This window comes from Terrapene carolina, unplaced genomic scaffold (genome assembly GCF_002925995.2).
Source record: "Terrapene carolina triunguis isolate 2854851 unplaced genomic scaffold, T_m_triunguis-2.0 Scaffold66, whole genome shotgun sequence".
Taxonomy (NCBI): Eukaryota; Metazoa; Chordata; order Testudines; family Emydidae; genus Terrapene; species Terrapene triunguis.
This window is the reverse complement of record NW_020664417.1, coordinates 82,184,085-82,201,710: the sequence shown is the minus strand read 5'-3', so window position 1 is coordinate 82,201,710 and position 17,626 is coordinate 82,184,085. Positions and strand designations below refer to the sequence as shown.

At 40.8% G+C, this 17,626-nt stretch overlaps 1 protein-coding gene across 10 annotated transcripts in view; it reads left to right on the top strand.

The window, feature by feature from the left end:
* The window catches only part of ABLIM2 (actin binding LIM protein family member 2), a 222,021-nt gene that overhangs the window by 38,543 nt on the left and 165,852 nt on the right, over positions 1-17,626 (top strand). For 9 of the 10 annotated variants that reach the window (XM_024208353.1, XM_024208355.1, XM_024208356.1 and 6 more), the window contains exon 1: positions 13,882-14,053. The exons of the other annotated variant lie outside the window; for it this stretch is intronic. In XM_024208353.1, coding sequence (XP_024064121.1) covers positions 14,038-14,053 — 16 coding nt within the window. In that variant the 5' untranslated portion in view covers positions 13,882-14,037. Of the gene's footprint in view, positions 1-13,881; positions 14,054-17,626 lie in introns of those variants that run through there. 10 annotated transcript variants of the gene reach the window in all.

Below are 17,626 nucleotides of genomic sequence, written 5' to 3'. Positions count from 1 at the left end.
AATATTGAATTGGATCTGTAGGCTTATGGGCAACTGGCACAGAATGAAGGAGTCTGGAACTTCCTTGCCCTTTACACAAAATAGTGATGACCTTCATCTGTCTATATGATCTATGTATATCAGACTATCAAAACATGTATAGACAATAAGAACAACCTGCAGCATAAGAAATCTGGTTAGCTGAAATCCTCTGGGTGCTACTGTAATATAAATAAAAAGAAAAGCTTCTATGGTGGGTGGAAAAAAACTTTGTTCTCAAAGACAAAGCACTGAAATGGCTGACACTTGGGCTTTCTTTACAGGTTAGGTTCACTGTATTTTTTGCCTGTGATGATGGTGCTAATCAGATTCAGTCTCAGTGAAACTAAATGCCATTTAGATTTTTTTAAGAAGGGTCCCTAAAATAGAATACCCTTCCTTGTGTTTGGCCTTTATTTTCTTTTAGTACTTATTTGGTCTTATAAAACTGTCTCAAATACCAGCTCCTCTCTCCACCAACCATATGTTACAGTATTCCCTTCCGGTGAACAAAATGCAAAATATATTATTTCTGAATAGCATTTATCAATTCTCTTCCTGAAATATATCATGCACATAAAAACATTTTTTCAGTGAATCAGATAAAGTAGGTGTAATAGTAATTCATTTCTATTTTAATTGCACTGAAATAAGTAGAGTTACAATAATATGGAATTTGATGTAGGATTTTGATCTAATCCTGCAACAGACAGAAATGGAGCACATATGTGCATCTTGTTTATGAATCATCCAAATTATTATTAGGCTAAATCTGCTTATTCCTGGTCTTTCTGCTAAGGGTTAATATGAAGTTTCTTTCTGTCTAGAGTTATTCTGGTCTGACCTGAAATTGAGTCAGCTTTTGAAGAGGATGTCAGATTGCAAATTGAACAGAGCAAAATTCTTTCCCATCTGTTCAAAGAATTTGCTGTCTGGCCAGTTTGAAAATTTATCTGCTGCAGATAAATGGAGCTTTTGGTTACGGAGATGTGCAAAAAGTAGCACGGGAGTTCCAGGTTCAGGACTGATGCTTATGTGAATATTGCACATTACTCTGATGAAAGTACTTTTGAAGGACCGTTGATTACTGAAATTGTATAGCCTGTATGTGAAAATGAGAACTATGTGCTGATGTGTTCTATAGGGATAAACAATAGCTTCATTTGTACGTATATAATAAAATTCTAAGAGTGTATTGCTCCCTGCTGTATGCAGTCACAATTTCATTGAAATCAATTAATTTGTACCCACTTATTGCAAGACTCAGTTTAGCTCCGACATGTTTGCAAGTCCAAGACAAGCAAGCAATTGAAGTGACTAGGTGACTGCAACAAAACAATGGTTAATCCCTTCATTTATGTCAGAATTAAACACAGAAATAAAACCTAGGAAAATATCAGATCCACATTCCTGATTTTTCCCCCCCAAACTTTTTCACTGCAAACTGTAAAATAGGGCACACACTTTTGGAAGATGAGATTAATGTTTGCAGTGCCTGCTGGTGCAGCATAGATCTGACATTTTATACAGGTTTAGTGGCAGATTAGCAAATGTTTAAATAGCGATTGGGGTGGTTCATCATGATTTAGCTAGCAATATAAAAACATTCTGTCTACTTGATTTTATTTCTCTTTTGCTTTTGGCGTTACTATAACACATAGGCATTATTATTGTTTTGTTTCCAGCTGGGAGAGGATGAAGAGCTTAGCCATGGAAATGGAAATTCCCTCTAAACTATTTTTTTTCCGCTGGTTCTAAATGTTTGTTCAGTTCCTAGCCAGGGAATGTGTTCCCCCCCCCCCGTTGTTTGACCTCCATTCAGCAAGACAGATGGGAGCAAATACACATAATTAGCATGAAAACAGGGCCAGGATTGAAGATCAGAGGAAAGAGAAATGAGGCACACAGCCCTCTTTCCCCAAGCTGGAATCAGTCCTCCACATGAGCAAAGGACATTTTCATGGAGAGGCTGAGGTGAGGTGAAAGCCATCCAGGCACCATGTTCCCAACACGATGTAAGGCAGCATTAATTTCTGCTCCATGGCTTCTTCTGCTCTCTCTGTGTGTAGGTTAGTGTACTCACTGTGCAGCTGAAGAACAGTGTGACCTCCAAGTCACAGGTCTTAGGACAGATATGCAGATAACCAGTAATCTACAAAGTTGGGTCACAGTTCCCAAGTCCCTCAAGCTCCGTGCAGTTCCATGCCATGACCACCTCTTTCCACAAGACCACTGAAAGGAGAGTGAGTCAGCGTTTCCACACCTTTATCCTGGCACTCCTGTTACGTAACTTTTGTACTTTTGCCATGGAAAGGAGTTATTTGACTCCGCATTTTTATGTGGTTTGCATTGTTAGCATTTGCTATATTAAGATACATTGCGAATGTTAATCTGCAGCTTCAGGGCTTTGTGTGGCTTTCACATTGGTTTTTACAGACAAATTACTGGATGGTATTAGTATCTTTCTAGTATTTTGATTATCTCAGGTTCACCTTGACCTTCGTGGAGACACCAAGTAGTAATTTAAAGAGATCATGCTGTTTTACCTCTATTTCTATTTTACCCTAAAAAGGGCGAGCTAATAATTCCAGAAACTGGTCTGTTTGGAACTCATGCTTATACGCCTGGAATACAGCTTTATTTAAACAGCTGTGAGGACAAATATTTCTAGATTTTGTTTCTTGGTACTTGAGTGTGCCCATAGGCATTATTTCATTTCAGATGGAGCTGAGGGAAAATAGTAGCCACAGCAAAATAGGGAACAGTTTAAATTTTGTAGCAAAGTAACAAGAAAATACAACTACTGAGATCAGAAATGGTTTATATTTTTAAAAGTATTAGGGCGTGGAGTTGCTCCCATTGGATCAATGAGAGTTTTGCCATTGATTTCAATGGGAGCAGATTTGAGTCTGCCCAACATACATGCTTGGCCATTTCAGCTAGTGTAAATCAATGCTGCTCCATTGCTCCATTTACACAAACTGAGGATCTGGCCTGCTGTTTTTCAGCTGTATCCCTTTATAACGAAAGAAGTTTTGCAAAACAAGCGACGTGCTGTGTCCTGACTTTGCATTTGTCACCAGGTCTCTTAATCCACAATTTTCCTGATTTATTGATTGATTTGTGTGCTCTCTTACATTAGTTTCTAGAAAAAACACTTCAGGGGGACAATGCAATTAGAAGCTTTTTGTCTGTAGAATCTGGTACTTACTAGCTTCTGATATTCTTGGGGCTTGCGTAGCTCAAAACAGCAGAATTACAGGAATGTCTATGTAACATTCTAGACAGAAGATGGCTGTGAAGCTTATTTAAGTCCATCTGATTAGTTAGCTAGTACCTTGTTTTTTATTGTCTATTTAAGGGCCATAACTTGCCATTGACTTTTTTTCAAAGGCAAAACTCCAGTTGACTTTAATGTGTGTGGACCAATGGAGAGCTAGCATCTAGTTCTTTATAAATAATCACATTTGCCTCTTCAACTGTACCCTTTAGCCATCTATTCTGCACATTAATTTCCCTCCATGCAAAGAAAATTCTCAAAATGGTTTTATTGTTTTTACAAAGCCTGCCACTTTTTCTACACCCTTCATGATCACATATATACCAAAGTCACATTGGTTTTTAATGGATGCAGATTCCTAAATTCTTTGCTTACTGTGTAGAACTTTGAACATCCCAGCTGACGGTCCATGTGCCCACTCTGGCTCTTCACTGTCCCTCTTATAAAATGGCAATGAAGACTGGGCTCAGAATTCTAGATATTATAGCACTAGTTCTTTGAACAGTGCCATTACAATCACTTCTGTTATGTCCTCCATTAATACATTACATCCCATTAGCCTGTTAGGTTTGCTGATTAACTGCCAGATATTCAGCAGATGGGTTTAGTTTCTCTCCCACTATTGCTGTCAAATCCTTTCCCTGATTAGTGTCTTGTAGTGCCTGACCTTTTAGGAAATAATCTCTTTTGTTAATTGTTTCCCTTATCCTCATTATTTGGCAGTTTTTCTGCACTAAATTGCGATTGTCAGCCCTTAACCTCATTTGACCAGGTCTCCTTTGATCCAATCTCTTTCCTATTTTGTACTGACTATCCTCAGTTTCATAAGTTCAGCAAATTTCTCCTTGCAGCATGTGCATTTGTGAGAGTTGTTGATATGCTGTATGTAGCATCATAATAAAAGGCTCTCTAAAGGCTAAGCAGGCCGTAACTTCACCCTATCATTTCTTCCTACCTGAATCACTGTTAAGCTAGGTTGTTCTCTTATCCTATTTAGCCACTCAGTTGAGTAAAAGGGCATTAGACTCCCCTCCTTCACTCAGCCAAGTAAGACCTTCTTGGGTCAAGTGTGGAGGACCGCCCCTCCTCTTTCTTTACTTCCCTCTGCAAGTGAGTGGAAGGGAGTTGGGAGTTTGCAGAGTCTTGGCTCCATCCACCCTGCTTGCCAGCAGAGCAGGGCCCACATGATGGGCAAGGTAAACTGCACCCTTTGGGGGACTGCAGTAGGTTCCTTTTTCCCCAACAGTAATTGGGGATCAGGGAAGGAATTGTGACCTGCTGAATCACAATTACTTCTGGGGTCAGCACAGCCCCTTACTCTGGGCAGAGAGTAAACTCTCAATCTAGTCTCAGATTTTAAGCTCTTCTGCTTCATAAAATCATGATGCAAACTATGGTATACTTACACTGGGCCCCCGTATTGCAAAAGCCACAGGTGATGTCAGTTTTCTGTAGATGATTCTGGCATGCAAGTTCCCATGTATGTTTCATTGCCGTGTACATGACGAGGAATGCTTCTCTGCAAGTGAATTTTCAGAGCTCACCTGTGTGGACAATCACAGATGCATTTTTCCCTTCAGCATGAGTGCTCTCTTCTATGCAGACTGGTTTTTGGCAGGGTCTAATTGTTCTGCTATGGTATTTTCAACCTACTCCAGAATGGCTAGTAACCAGACTTTCAGATGTAAACTTTCTTGGCCTAGTCTTCAAGGGACACTGTTATTATTGTTGGACCTAACATATGACTTGCAAGACTTTTACATTCAGTCCATATGGGTGGGCTTTTAGCAGTATGCCTGAGGACTAAGCTTACTGGCAAGGTTGAACAACACTTTGCAAGAATGGTGGGATAACCAAATGGGTCTAAGCTCCAGAAGAAATAAGATCCTTGTCTGATGCCCTCAAGAGAGAAAGTGTAGTCTTATAGATAAGTCACTGCGAGTCAGGAGACCAGCATTGTATTCCTGGTTCTGCCACTTACCTATTCTGAGACGTTAGGCAAGTCACTTACCCTCTCTGTGGCTGTGTTTTCCCTACCACAATTTGTCCAGCTTGTAAGCTCCTTCTGTCTCCTGCGTGTGCACATGTCTAGAATAGCGGGGCCACAGTTACTGAATGGGCTGTCTAAATGCTACTGTAACAACGATAACTAAAGAGGAAAGATCTTACATTTCAGTAAATCAAATTGAAGAAGGGAACAGTAACCAGCATAAAATAATTAAAGAATTAGAAAACATGCAATAAACTCCAGGAATTCAACCTGTTTAGCTTAACAAAGACACGGTGAAGGGGTGACTTGATCATAAGCTATAAGTACCTACATGGGGAACAATATTTTGATAAAACAGGACTTGTCAGTCTAGCAGACAAAGGTATAACAAGATATGAGTGGAAGTTGAAGCTACTCAAATTCAGATTAATGGGGGTAATTAAGCAATGGAATAATTCACTATGGAGTGTGGTGGATTTTCCATCCTTGGCAATTCTTAAATGAAGATTTTTTTTTTTTATCAGGGATAGGGTATGTTCACATACGCGCGTACACACACACACACACAGGCAGGCCTATGGCACTTCTGTTAATAATTTATTTATGTCAGATTATCTTTAATGCAAGAAAAGAACAAGGGAAGTAAAACTCTAAATGATAGTGAATCTGAAGCAGTGCAGTGAATATGGAGGGAAATGACTTAAAGAGCACAGAGAGAAACACCTAATAAATACAGCTTCAATGTGTTCTCCAGCTGATTCAGGGTGAAATTCACCCCAGAGCTGAGGCTCTGTGAAAGGCACCATCAAGAGAAGTAGCTGCAGCTGATGGGAGGGGACTCTGCAATATCTGTGTGCTGTGAAAGGAGTATACACACCAGTTTTGAATAGCCTGGAGACCTAAGAAAGCTCATGAAATCCACGGCTACACAGACTCAGCTGCCTAAAAAAAGACAGCCTCCTGCATAAGAGGACATGGGGGCGATTTATTGCAGAGACACTATTATTTGCTGTGTTTAAAAATACCTGATTTTATTTCTTTTACAGTGGGGAAAACAAGCTTACTTGTTTCGCTCTCCCCCAGCTCAAGTGGCAAAGGAAGTTTGCTTTAGTGTAAAAAAAACTAAGTGGGGCAAAGCATGGAAAACTTCAGTTCACGAATGGATATTGCAGAAAGCTCTGAGCATGTGAACACAGGGTTGCATTATATTTTGAAACTTTAATTATTACCCATTTTTGTTGAGATGGGGAATTGTATGTGGTGAGTGTGAAAGATATAATTTATTCAGGGGTGAAAATAATAATAAATTCTTACCGGTACGGGGGCTGGCTCTGGCCCCTGGAAGGGGTGGGGCCTCGGGTGGAAGGGGCGGGGCTGGGGGGGGTCACCTCCCCCAGCCAGCCCATATCGCTCCGGTGGCGATATAAAAGGAGCCCCGGGCCCTTTTAAATCGCCGGCCCTGGGGCAGCTGCCCTTTTGCCCCCCACCGCCCGTTGGTGGCCTGGGGGGGGAAGGGGCAATGATGATAAAGCGCTGCGGCAGAGCTTTAACGTTGTTGCCCCTTTTGCCTCACCCGTCGGCCAAGGGCCGCCGATGGGAGTTGGGAAGGGGCAGCAACGTTAAAGCGCTGCCATGGCAGCGCTTTAAGGAGGGTCCTTTGTCGCGGTAGCGCTTTAATGTTGGTGCCCCTTCTCCTTCCCCACGCCCCATTGGTGGCCCTGCCAGTACGGACCCTACTGGCAGGGCCGCCAACAGGGGAGGCAAAAGGGGCAGGAACGTTAAAGCACTGCCGTGGCAGCGCTTTAACCTGGGCTGCATACGGGCCAGTACCGGCTTCTTACCGGTACGCCATACCGGCCTGTACCGGCTCACTTTCACCCCTGAATTTATTTCAGAACAGGTTTAAAAAACAACTACATCATTTAAAACCACAGCTACCGTGATAAGGAATTCCCATCAGTCAATTGCATTTCATTGTCCTAAATTCATTGCTAAGCTATCTACTGATACTTTTGCAAAAAAGAAAATAAACGCAACGAACTGAGCAATGTCACCTTGGTTAAGTGGATCCTGCAACGAAGATGGGTAAGGGATACAGTGAGGCCATTACTACAGTGCCCTGGACTTGACTGCAAATTAGAAAATGAACGGAGTTGGTCGTCCTTTTCTGCAGTGTTGATTATATGGCTGGTGTTCATTATACCTGTACATTGCTATCATTTTTAATGTCAGGATATTAAAAGTGTCTAGTTTGGTTGGTTTGAAAAAGTCTTTTTAATGAGTGAAATCAGTCTAAGTCCATAACCCTGACTGCTTTTATGGTTCATCAAATGCAGGAATATTGTCACTGTGTCTTGAAGAACTTTCTTGTTTGTATCATTGGCACTGTTCTTTCCTATCAAGCTCAGCTGAGTCAATGGCACGTCTTCCACACCTGTGCTCATGGAGAGTAATAACTTCTCTGGCATCGCTTTACTGAAACAGCACTTACAGCCCTAAAGCTCTTGAAGTACGAGTAGCCACACTGTGAGATTGCAGGGGAGGCTCCAAGATTATATACATTAAATGCTGTTGTAAGTAGAATTGTAAATACAAATTAGTTCATTATTTGACTGCACCATAAATAGTATAATAGCTAAATACAGGTTATTTACTTGTAGTTCAGACTTCTGATAGAGAATGAAACTGACAGCAGGGGAAGATCTGTGATTTTTTTTTTTTCCGAAAGCTCATGCACATTTTCTGCCTATTAATTTTTGTTCCTTCTGAGTGTTGCTGTTTAGCAAAGTGCTTTCTGCATTTCTGCCAAAGTGAAAGCACCTCAGGGAAAACTGAATGGGCCAAATCCTGGAACCACCTGCAGTGCCAGCCAGAGTGTCTGTCAGTGTCTTCAAAGGGACTATTCATATGAGTAATGGGAGGAAGGATATGGCCCAGTGTAGGTAGTACATAAATATTTAACACAATAAAGTCATACTGCCTTAGGATTTTAACGTCAATGACATCAGTTACATTTCCTACCTGCTAGTGTGTATAGAACTATAAATTATAGTTTAGAAATTGAATAATTCTAAAACCAAAGAGATGAGGTAAATTATAAGTGTCATTCAGCTGTTCCTGGCAGTGAGTTCAGTTACTTACTGTATCAATTAGAAGCAGAAGTGGTCTCAAGCTACAGCATTCTGATCTGGACCTGAATCTGGATTTTGAACACCCAAAAGTTCTGGGTAGGAAATGGGATTTTTGGATCTGCTGTTCTGGTTTCAGCCCATTGTTAGTCAGAGGCTGCCTCAAGTTACAGATGACAGGTCAGTCTTGTTTCAGGTTACTGAAGTGTTCATCACTGAGAGATTGTTTTACAGCAAGACTTTCTTTATAATTATTATAAAAGGAAGCTTACAAGAAGTGGAAACTTGGACAGATGACTAAGGAGGAGTATAAAAATATTGCTCGAGCATGCAGGGGTGTAATCATAAAGGCCAAAGCACACTTGGAGTTGCAGCTAGCAAGGGATGTGAAGGGTAACAAGAAGAAGGTCAGGGAAAGTGTGGGACCCTTACTGAATGGGGAAGGCAACCTAGTTACAGATGATGTGGAAAAAGCTGAAGTACTCAATGTTTTTTTTGCCTTGGTCTTCACAGACAAGGTCAGTTCCTAGACTGCTGCACTGGGCAGCACAGTATGGAGAGGAGGTGAGCAGCCCTCAGTGGTGAAAGAACAGGTTAAGGACTATTTAGAAAACTGGAGATGCAGAAGTCCATGGGGCCAGATGCAATGCATCCTAGGGTGCTGAGGGAGTTGGCTGATGTGATTGCAGAGCCATTAGCTATTATCTTTGAAAACTCATGGCAATTGGTGGAGGTCCCAGATGTTTGGAAAAAGGCAAATATAGTGCCCATCTTTAAAAAAGGGAAGAAGGAGAATCTGTAGGGCTGGTTAGCCTTACCTCAGACCCCAGAAAAATCATGGAGCAGGTCCTCAAGGAATCCGTTGTGAAGCACTTGGAGGAGAGGAAGGTGATCAGGAACAGTCAACGTGGATTCACCAAGGACAAGTCATGCCTGACCAACCTGATTGGCTCTGTGGATATGGGGAAAGCGATGGATGTGACATATCTTGGCTTTAGCAAAGCTTTTGATATGGTCTCCCACAGTATTCTTTCCAGCAAGTTAAAAAAGTATGGATTGGATGAATGGACTATAAGATGGATAGAAAGCTGGCTAGATCGTCGGGGTCAACGGGTAGTGATCAACAGCTCGATGTCTAGTTGGCAGCCGGTATCAAGCAGCGTGCCCCAGGGGTCGGTCCTGGGGCCAGTTTTGTTCAGCATCTTCATTAATGATCTGGATGATGGGATGGATTGCACCCTCAGCAAGTTTGCGGATGACACTGCTGGCGGGAGAGGTAGATACACTGGAAGGTGAGGATAGGGTCCAGAGTGACCTAGACAAATTGGAGGATTGGGCCAAAAGAAATCTGATGAGGTTCAACAAGGACAAATGCAGAGTCCTGAATTTAGGATGGAAGAATCCCATGCACTGCTACAGGCTGGGGACCGACTGGCTAAGCACCAGTTCTGCAGAAAAGGACCTGGGGATTACAGTGGACAAGAAGCTGGATATGAATCAACAGTGTGCCCTTGTTGCCAAGAAGGCCAACAGCATATTGGGCTGTATTAGTAGGAGCATTGCCAGAAGATCGAGGGAAGTGATTATTCCCCTCTATTCAACACAGGTGAGGCCACATCTGGAGTATTGCGTCCCGTTTTGCTCCCCCCACTACAGAAAGAATGTGAACAAATTGGAGAGAGTCCAACGGAGGGCAACAAAAATGATTAGGGGGCTGGGGTATGTGACTTATGAAGAGAGGATGTGGGAACTGGTCTTATTTAGTCTGCAGAAGAGATGAGTGAGGGGGGATTTGATAGCAGCCTTCAACTACCTGAAGGGGGGTTCCAAGGAGGATGGAGCTAGGCTGTTCTCAATGGTGGCAGATGACAGAATACGGAGCAATGGTCTCAAGTTGTACTGGGGGACGTCTAGGTTTGATATTAGGAAAAACTATTTCACTAGAATTGGTGGTGAAGCACTGGAATGGGTTACCTAGGGAGGTGGTGGACTCTCTATCCTTAGAGGTTTTTAAGGCCCGGCTTGACAAAGTCCTGGCTAGGATGTTTTAGTTGGGGTTGGTCCTGCTTTGAGCAGAGGGTTAGACTAGATGACCTCCTGAGGCCTCTTCCAACTCTAATCTTCTATAAATCTGTGATAACAGTTGTTCTATTCCCTGCAGTCAGTACTGGACTAACAAAACAATATGCTTTACTCTGTTTCTCTTAATAACTGATGAAATCATGGATATTTCCTGTAAATAATATATCAAAGGGAAACATTTTCAAGGGGCTTCTCCCTTTGTTTGAATTACTCATTTCCATCTAGTACACTGGGATTTCTGCAGTATCTAAGAACTATCGGCTGTTCCTACCAAGACCTCAAGAAATGTCCTTTGTCTTGATCACACATTCATAGATTAAAAGACCAGAAGGGACCACTGGGATAATCTTGTCTGACCTCCTGTATTAGAGGTCATAGGATTTCCCTGAATTAATTTTTGTTTGAACTAGAGCATGTTTTTAAGAATAACATCCAATCTTGATTTTTACATTGTCAGTGATGAAGAATCTACCACGACCGTTGGTATATTATTCCCAATGGTTAATCATAATTAAGTAGGTACTGTATATATTTGAAAGATGGAGGGGAAGCGTGTTTTGTTTTTAGGTTTTTTGTTGTTTTTTTAAAAGCCCCTTACCCCAGTTTTAATTATGTTGTCATAACCATTCATTCATTCATTGATATAATAATATCTAGAAACTTACCAAGACCGATTGACTTAAATAATAATGGCATATATTTAATGTCAATTAATCGCAGTTAACTCACGAGATTAACTCAAAAAAATTAATCGCAATTAAAAATTAATTGTGATTAATTGCGCTGTTACCCGATAGAATATCAATTGAACGTTATTAAATATTTTTGGATGTTTTTCTACATTTTTCAAATATATTGATTTCTAGTACAACACAGAATACCAAGTGTACAGTGCTCACTTTATATTATTATTTTTTATTACAAATGTTTTCACTGTAAAAACAAAACAAAAGAAATAGTATTTTTCAATTCACCTCATACAAGTACTGTAGTGCAATCTCTTTATTGTGAAAGTGTAACTTACAAATGTAGATTTTTTTGTTGTTACATAACTGCACTCAAAAACAAGCCAATGTAAAATTTTAGGGCCTACAATTCCATTCAGTCATATTTCTTGTTCAGCCAATCGCCAAGACAAAAAAATTTGTTTACATTTACGGGAGATACTGCTGCCTGCTTCTTATTTACAGTGTCACCTGAAAGTGAGAACAGGCGTTCGCATGGCACTTTTGTAGCCAGCGTTGCACGATATTTACGTTCCAGATCTGCTAAACATTTGTGTGCCCCTTCATGCTTCGGCCACCATTCCAGAGGACATGCTTCCATGCTGATGATGCTCGTTTAAAAAAATAATGAGTTAATTAAATTTGTGACTGAACTCCTTGGGGGAGAATTGTATGTCTTCTGCTCTGTTTTACCTGCCTTCTGCCATATATTTCATGGTATAGCAGTCTCGGATGATGACCCAGCACATATTTGTTTTAAGAACGCTTTCACATCAGATTTGACAAAACGCAAAGAAGGTACCAATGTGAGATTTCTAAAAATAGACAAAAAAGAAAATCAACCTTCTGCTGGTGGCATCTGACTCAGATGATGAAAATGAACATGCGTCGGTCCACTCTGCTTTGGATTGTTATCTAGCAGAGCCCGTCATCAGCATGGACCCATGTCCTCTGGAACGGTGTTTGAACCATGAAGGGACATATGAATCTTTAGCGCATCTGACATGTAAATATCTTGCCACGCTGGCTACAATGGTGTCCTGTGAACGGCTGTTCTCACTTTCAGGTGACATTGTAAATAAGAAGCAGGCAGCAGTTATCTCCCCTAAATGTAAACAAATTTTTTTGTCTTGGCGATTGGCTGAACAAGAAATAGGACTGAATGGACTTGTAGGCCCTAAAGTTTTACATTGGCTTGTTTTTGAGTGCAGTTATGTAACCAAAAAAAATCTACATTTGTAAGTTACACTTTCACGATAAAGAGATTGCACTACAGTACTTGTATGAGGTGAATTGAAAAATACAATTTCTATAGTACTATTTCACACACAGTACTATAAATTTCTGGCTGCCGGACGATTTTTGAACACAACCTCCTTCTGGAATTCTAGGAATTATAAAGAAAAAGCAACCTTTACGGCAAGGTGCCGCCACCTTGCTAATATTCAGTACTTAGTTACTCTGCTAGCAGCTCCATTGATTTCAAAGGGCCTACTCATGAAGTAAGGTACTGCTCATCATGAGTAAGGGTGTCTGATGTGTGTGTAGAGAAAAGGGAGTTCTACCAGCTTCCCTAGCGGGCCCTTTATACCATGTAGCTCCCAAAAGATCCTGCTGGAGCGGAATGGCGCGGAGTAGCGCTTGAAGAGCTAGTTGTGGTGGTTCATGCTGGGAAGTAGATGTGTACATGTTTGGGAGAGGCAGGGATACTGTCTAACAGGAGAGGTTTTGCAGGTTTCCCATTGGTGCCAACAACCGCAGCGCATGTTTGTCTTTGTGGCCATGAATTTCACAAACGCAACCAACCCCAAACTCAAGTTGTTTAGAGGTTTAGTCCAAGTGTTCTGCTCCTCTCTTTTTACTAGGAGCTCATTATCCTTGTTGTTCTTTATCTGCTGTAGAGAGTGATCTTGGTGGATACACACAGTACTATGGTTTGCATGAGTTGGGTGAAACCTTGTTAGTGGTCAGGTTAAAACCTTGCTGAGTTTGATGGGGGTGCATGTACTCTTCAGTTAACTTAACTGTAGGGACAAGTTAGTCACAGGCCCCCACCTGAGACAAAGGGTTATGTGAATGCACTGAGGAGTTTTGGACTGTGTGGACGGAGAGGCTTTGCTTCATATTGTTTTGGATCAGGGTGGGTAGGTGTGTATATGTGTGGATAAAAGGTAGACCACAGAGGGCCAGGGAGTCACACAGACAGCCCGAAGGAGCAGCTGAAAGCATGATGTATGGGCCCAGGGGTTCAGGCGGAAAAGTATATTTTTTGGTGCTGTGAGCAAAAGAAGCTGTTTCCTGCTCTTTGATTCCTTCTGTGTTCAGAGACATGGGACTTTGTACATTCTTTGTAAATAAGCAAAACTGCATCAAAGAAATACCTGACTGTCACCAATTTCTCCTCCTAACTGGAACAACTTACTAGATCCTGAATTTTTGGCTACCTGCTTGGGTCAAAAAGGATAACAACACTAAGGCCAACGTATATTTGGGCCTGTTCCTAAGTGATGGATGTCCTGTGAATGTGAAAATTTTGAGGCCTCTGTAGAGTTCTATTTTTACTAGGCAGTAAGTTCTTGGCTATAATCCTGTTTATGTGTGGGAGCTGCAGGAGTCATATGACCCTTGCCACATTTCTCTCAGGAAGGAGCTCCAGTGGCAGAGCGCTGCTGCAGTTTCACTCGTCCGTTGAAGTACTCTTCAAATTCACTTGTTCAACAAGTGCTTTAACTGTGCTCCTTGCAGATTATAGGTACTTGGAGTGGTGATATGTCTGGCAGTATTTCTTGTGTCACCGACTGAATTAATGCTGGAATGCCAGAGGATACAGGTACAATGTGACGACTCCACATTTGGGGGATTTACACAAGAAATGACTCGCCTCTCATTTGGAATTTTCTGATTAAATTGTTAAGTGTATTGTCATCAGAATGTACTATTGCATGTAAGTGTTGCAGAGTGCAGAAGGATGGTTAAATGTGAACTGCTTTATTTTAAGTTGTGCTAAATATTCTTGTTAATTGGAAAAATACTGAGTTACAAATTAGCATGACTCTGTTAACTGAGTTTCATGTTGGTAGTTGAATGGGTGATAAATAAAGCATGGAGTTTTAAAATGTAACTTATTAGTTGTTTTAAAATCTCATATTAAATCCTATTGTCAAAAAGTGTTTTGCTTTATGCAGCTACATTGGGAGTGTTGTTCAGTATCCTTATGCAGTGCAAACTCACTAAAAATATACAAATCCACAATTTATGTTGAAAACTAGCAGAGGGTCATATTAACTGAAATGATGAATGTTAAAGACATTTATTTAATCATAAATGTAACAGGCTTGCTTGCGCTAGCCTCCTTGCAGTGTATTGTGTATCTTGCATGTGAACATATGGGCAGATTTGAAACTGTTTGGCATTGAGCACTTTGCACTGTACCCTGTATCTTACTGTGTGTGTTTGCACTAGCCTATTTTGCATTGTGCAAGGTAACCTGTCTCCCTTTCTCCTGCTATCTCCCATGCAAAGTACTCAGGAATCAGTAGTAGTGTCACATGGTGTTTCAGTCTTACAGTTTTAAGAATCTGGTCTCCTGTGCCAGCCAACACTGTAAATCTATGACTTGATTTTGATCCTTAGGCAGTACTGAATGAGACTTCAAAACCTTTTGTTAGTTGCCTTGGGAAGAGATACTATAGCCAGTTATTAATAATGAATATTTAATTTCTTTGCACTATGTAGATATAAGATTGCTAATCTGGACCCTTTTGGATTAATACATTAAATTACTGTATTTTAGTTTTAGAAAAGAATTGGAGACTTCATTGAACATGAAGTTTGTTTGGGTTTTTTTCTATGTAGTTCATTGTACTGCAAAGAAATATGTCAGATAAACTGTGCAAAACAAAGACTAATGCTGCTTACTTCACTGCGGTGCAGTGTTGGAACTGACAAGAATTCCTTGGAAGAACTGTACCCTGCTCTTCAGAAAGTACTACTTGAACGTCAGTATAAAAGATTTCTGTAGAAAGTAGTTAGTATACAGTAAAGTGGTCAGATTTCAAACCCCCAGAGAACTGGATGTAATTTTGAGGTCTTTTTGTGGATGGGTCGTTGCCAAGTGGACAAACTTCTCTAACTATCTATTTTACTGTCAAATTTAAGATGGAAAAATCTTTTGAGGGGACAATTAACATGAGAGGATTATCTTGAAAAAGGCTGTGAACATAAACCTCTAGCTGATTGATAATATGTTCTGGGGCTTGAGAGGGAGGGATATGGGGAGGCCTGCAGGAGTCACCACTCCATGATCCCTTAGCCCTTCTCCCTTCCTCCACCCTTCAGTGGAGAGGGAAAGGAAGCACAAAGGCGATGAAGGCTGGAGTAGCATCTATGCAGTGGCTCTGCTCTGCAGCCTCCTGCCGAAGGGTTAGAGGGACATCCCCAGTACCCAGCAAAGTTCCAGAGGGTCTTAAGGATTTTTAAAGGAAAAATCTATTTTAGGTGCTTATCTGGCCATCACTACCATAGTATGCACCTCACAGTCTCTAATGTATTTATTCTCACATGCCTCTTGTGAGGTAGGGAAGTACTGTGTAGTACTTTGTTTTGCAGATGTGAAGCTAAGGCAGAGAGAGGCTAAGTGCCAGATTTTCAAAGGTATTTAGCTGTCTAAAGATGCAGTTGGGCACCTAGTGGGATTTTCAAAAGTGCAAGGTGTTTAATGTCCATCTTTTTTTTTTTTTTTTTTTTAAGGCATCTAAATAACTTTTGAAAAACTGGACCTAAGGAACGTGCCCAAAGTCACACAGGAAGTCTGTGGCAGAGCTGGCAATTGATCTCGGGTCTCTTACGCCCTAGGTTGTCTTTCGAATGTTGAATGAATGAATGGCATTCCCATCTCTCATTTATCTACTTTGCATTTTGGTGTCGACTTCTAGCCCTAGTGATGCAACAGTTTGATGTTGATAGTATTGAGCCACTTTCTATGCATCCAGACGTGTGCAGTAGTATTCATCACTAGAGCTGCTCATTGGTGTTCAAAGCTGGGAGTGCTGCCTGTATCTGTTTTGTTGTTCATATTTTCATATGAACTAGGGAATGGACATTGATTCTTTTAAACCTTTATGCTCGGTTTAGCTATTAATTTTTGTTCCCCCCAAATTTTTCCATTTCATGGGTAGAAAATGGTCAGTTATGGATGGGATGGCTATGGAGGAATGTATAGCTCTGCTATACACCATCCATGTGGCAATCAGCAGAGTTTCCTGGGTGTGAGAAGTAGCACATCTCCAGTACCGTGAAACTTATTTTTAGGATAATGGGAACTTGTTCTTTAGGGATGGAAAAGTTTATTCACTTAATATCTCACATGAATTTTGGTGTGGTTTAAAGGTTATTAAATAACTACTTTGAAAAACTGTTCTATGAAGAGTAAACTTCATTAAATGGAAAACATCTATGAAAGTCCTAATGCACCACTCTGCCATTGCAGGATAGTCCCCACAGCCATCTATCCAGTCCATTCATCAACTTAATTTTATATTTCCCAAATAACGTGGCTCCCAAACATTTCCAATCTCCAATTCCCAGTCTAATATCGATATATTTCATGATCAGGACTTTTTTTCCTGATATTTAACATTAATTATCTTTTTTTTTAAAAAATCCTCCCATTTCTAGTAATGCCCACTTTGGTCCTCTAAATAATTTCTCTCCAGACTTACATCCTTCAGATATTTGTAGATGATTCTCCTTGTCTTCCCTCAGTCATTGCTTAGCCAAATTATCCCATATTCCCTCAGTTGTGGCTCAACCATATTATACATATTGAATTACTTTTCTCCCTCAGTATAAATCAATACCTCAACTGCCCTAATAATGTACTCCTCCAATTCATCTTTATATTTCCAGCATTAAGGTGTGCAAAACTCATGCAGTATTCCAGGATCAGTCTTATCAGGGCCATATAGATGGTCATATAAACAGTTGTATGTGAGTGAAAATCTTATTTCTTTTCAATGAGTCACTGCTAATTCAATAAACCTTATTTAATACTAGAATTAATTGGAGCAGCACCTCACTCCTGCTGGGTACTCAGTAGGTTACCTGTGATTTCGGTGGCTGTCTGAGTTTTGATATCAGAAATATGTTGATACTGGATTGTCACAGGACAGCTCCATTGCTACCCAGTGAACCTCACTGTCTGGCCAGTTCAGATGGTTTTCCAGTCACAAACATGCACACTGGGCTGTTTATCTTACACCAATGTGTGTATTTATTTTCCTCTTACATAGTAATAATTGTGCAATACACGCTTACAGCAAGGTAGGCTTCCCTACATCCCTCACTTCCGAGCCCAGATTCTCTCTGAGTTTCCTCCTGAGCTCCTCTTGAGCTCCCCTTGCTT